The 1,079-nt window shown below is 42.0% G+C and overlaps 1 protein-coding gene across 1 annotated transcript; it reads right to left on the bottom strand.

The window, feature by feature from the left end:
• Window positions 1–5: 5 nt before the first annotated feature.
• Window positions 6–1,076, bottom strand: LOC111387119 (TBC1 domain family member 5 homolog A-like; the record flags this gene model as incomplete). Its single annotated transcript, XM_023011637.1, has 1 exon — window positions 6–1,076. A coding segment is annotated over one exon (1,071 nt), but the record flags the coding sequence as incomplete, so codon positions are not given.
• Between the last annotated feature and the right edge of the window lie 3 nt (window positions 1,077–1,079).

Genomic DNA, 1,079 nt, shown 5'->3' with positions numbered 1-1,079 from the left:
TCAACTGGATCATAATTGATATCTTCATTGCACTGTATTATATCTGCATCTTCATCCAATCCAAGCTGCCGTACGAGATCTTCCAACAAATTTCTCCTAACAGATGGCTTGGGGGCTTTTTTTCTGTCAACCTTAGATGGTGATGGGTCAGATTCAGTTCTAGACAGGCGCAATCTTACTTTCTCTGACCAACCCTTTCTGTGGTTTGGAACTTGTTTTTCGACATCATGTTGCTTGTTATCTTCTTCCTTGTGAAAAACTCTCCACTTCTCTTCCCAGTAGCTCTCGGGTACTATATTCAGTGGAGTTCTAGGAGAAGTTGAATCTAAGGAAAGGCTATGAGCCCTAGTAATCCCTAATTTACTCCCTTCATGCAACCACTGATGATACGGCAGGGAGGTTGAGTTATTTTCATCTACTGCCAGAATCTGCAAAGATTTTGCCTTTTCTGTCAGCTTAACAAGATTTACATCGTCTGGAAAATTCAACAATCTCTGAAGACAGGTGGTAGCATTCTCTGATGCAAGCAAAGAAGACCGCAAATAAAGTATCATTGAAACTGCCATAGCGGAAATGAATGCACCCCTAGGTGAATCGAGAACTCCAAAGTTGGACTCAGCATCATTATCAGCTGGTTTCTTAAAAATGTTATTTTCACGAGAGAAAATTTCATCCCAGATCACCAAAAGAACTTCAAGTGAAAATTCACGACCAAATAGGAGCCTTAGCCAGCGAAGGGCAAAATACTGGGGCTCAATGCCTAGCTCAACAAGATGATTATGAAGAGGCAAATCAACAACGGAAAGCAAATGATAGAGTGCGGAAGAAGCTTCAATTACAGGAGGGAACACGTTATGGGAAGTCCCAAAAGGAGTAGAGAAAAAATCGGCCATGGCAACAGCTCCACCAGCCCCACTCATCAAGGCATCAAACATAGAATAAGCATCATGTTCCATAAACTTCTCAGATACGACAATGCCAAGTTCTCCTTCTGCACCATAGGCATCACTTAGCAAAGCAATGGTTTGGGTCATGGAATCAAGTTCACTAAGACTGCTAGCCTTCACGGAAACTTTTTC

This window comes from Olea europaea, unplaced genomic scaffold, assembly GCF_002742605.1.
Source record: "Olea europaea var. sylvestris unplaced genomic scaffold, O_europaea_v1 scaffold39177, whole genome shotgun sequence".
Taxonomy (NCBI): Eukaryota; Viridiplantae; Streptophyta; class Magnoliopsida; order Lamiales; family Oleaceae; genus Olea; species Olea europaea.
The sequence above is the reverse complement of the archived record's forward strand: the minus strand, read 5'-3'. Positions and strand labels throughout refer to the sequence as shown.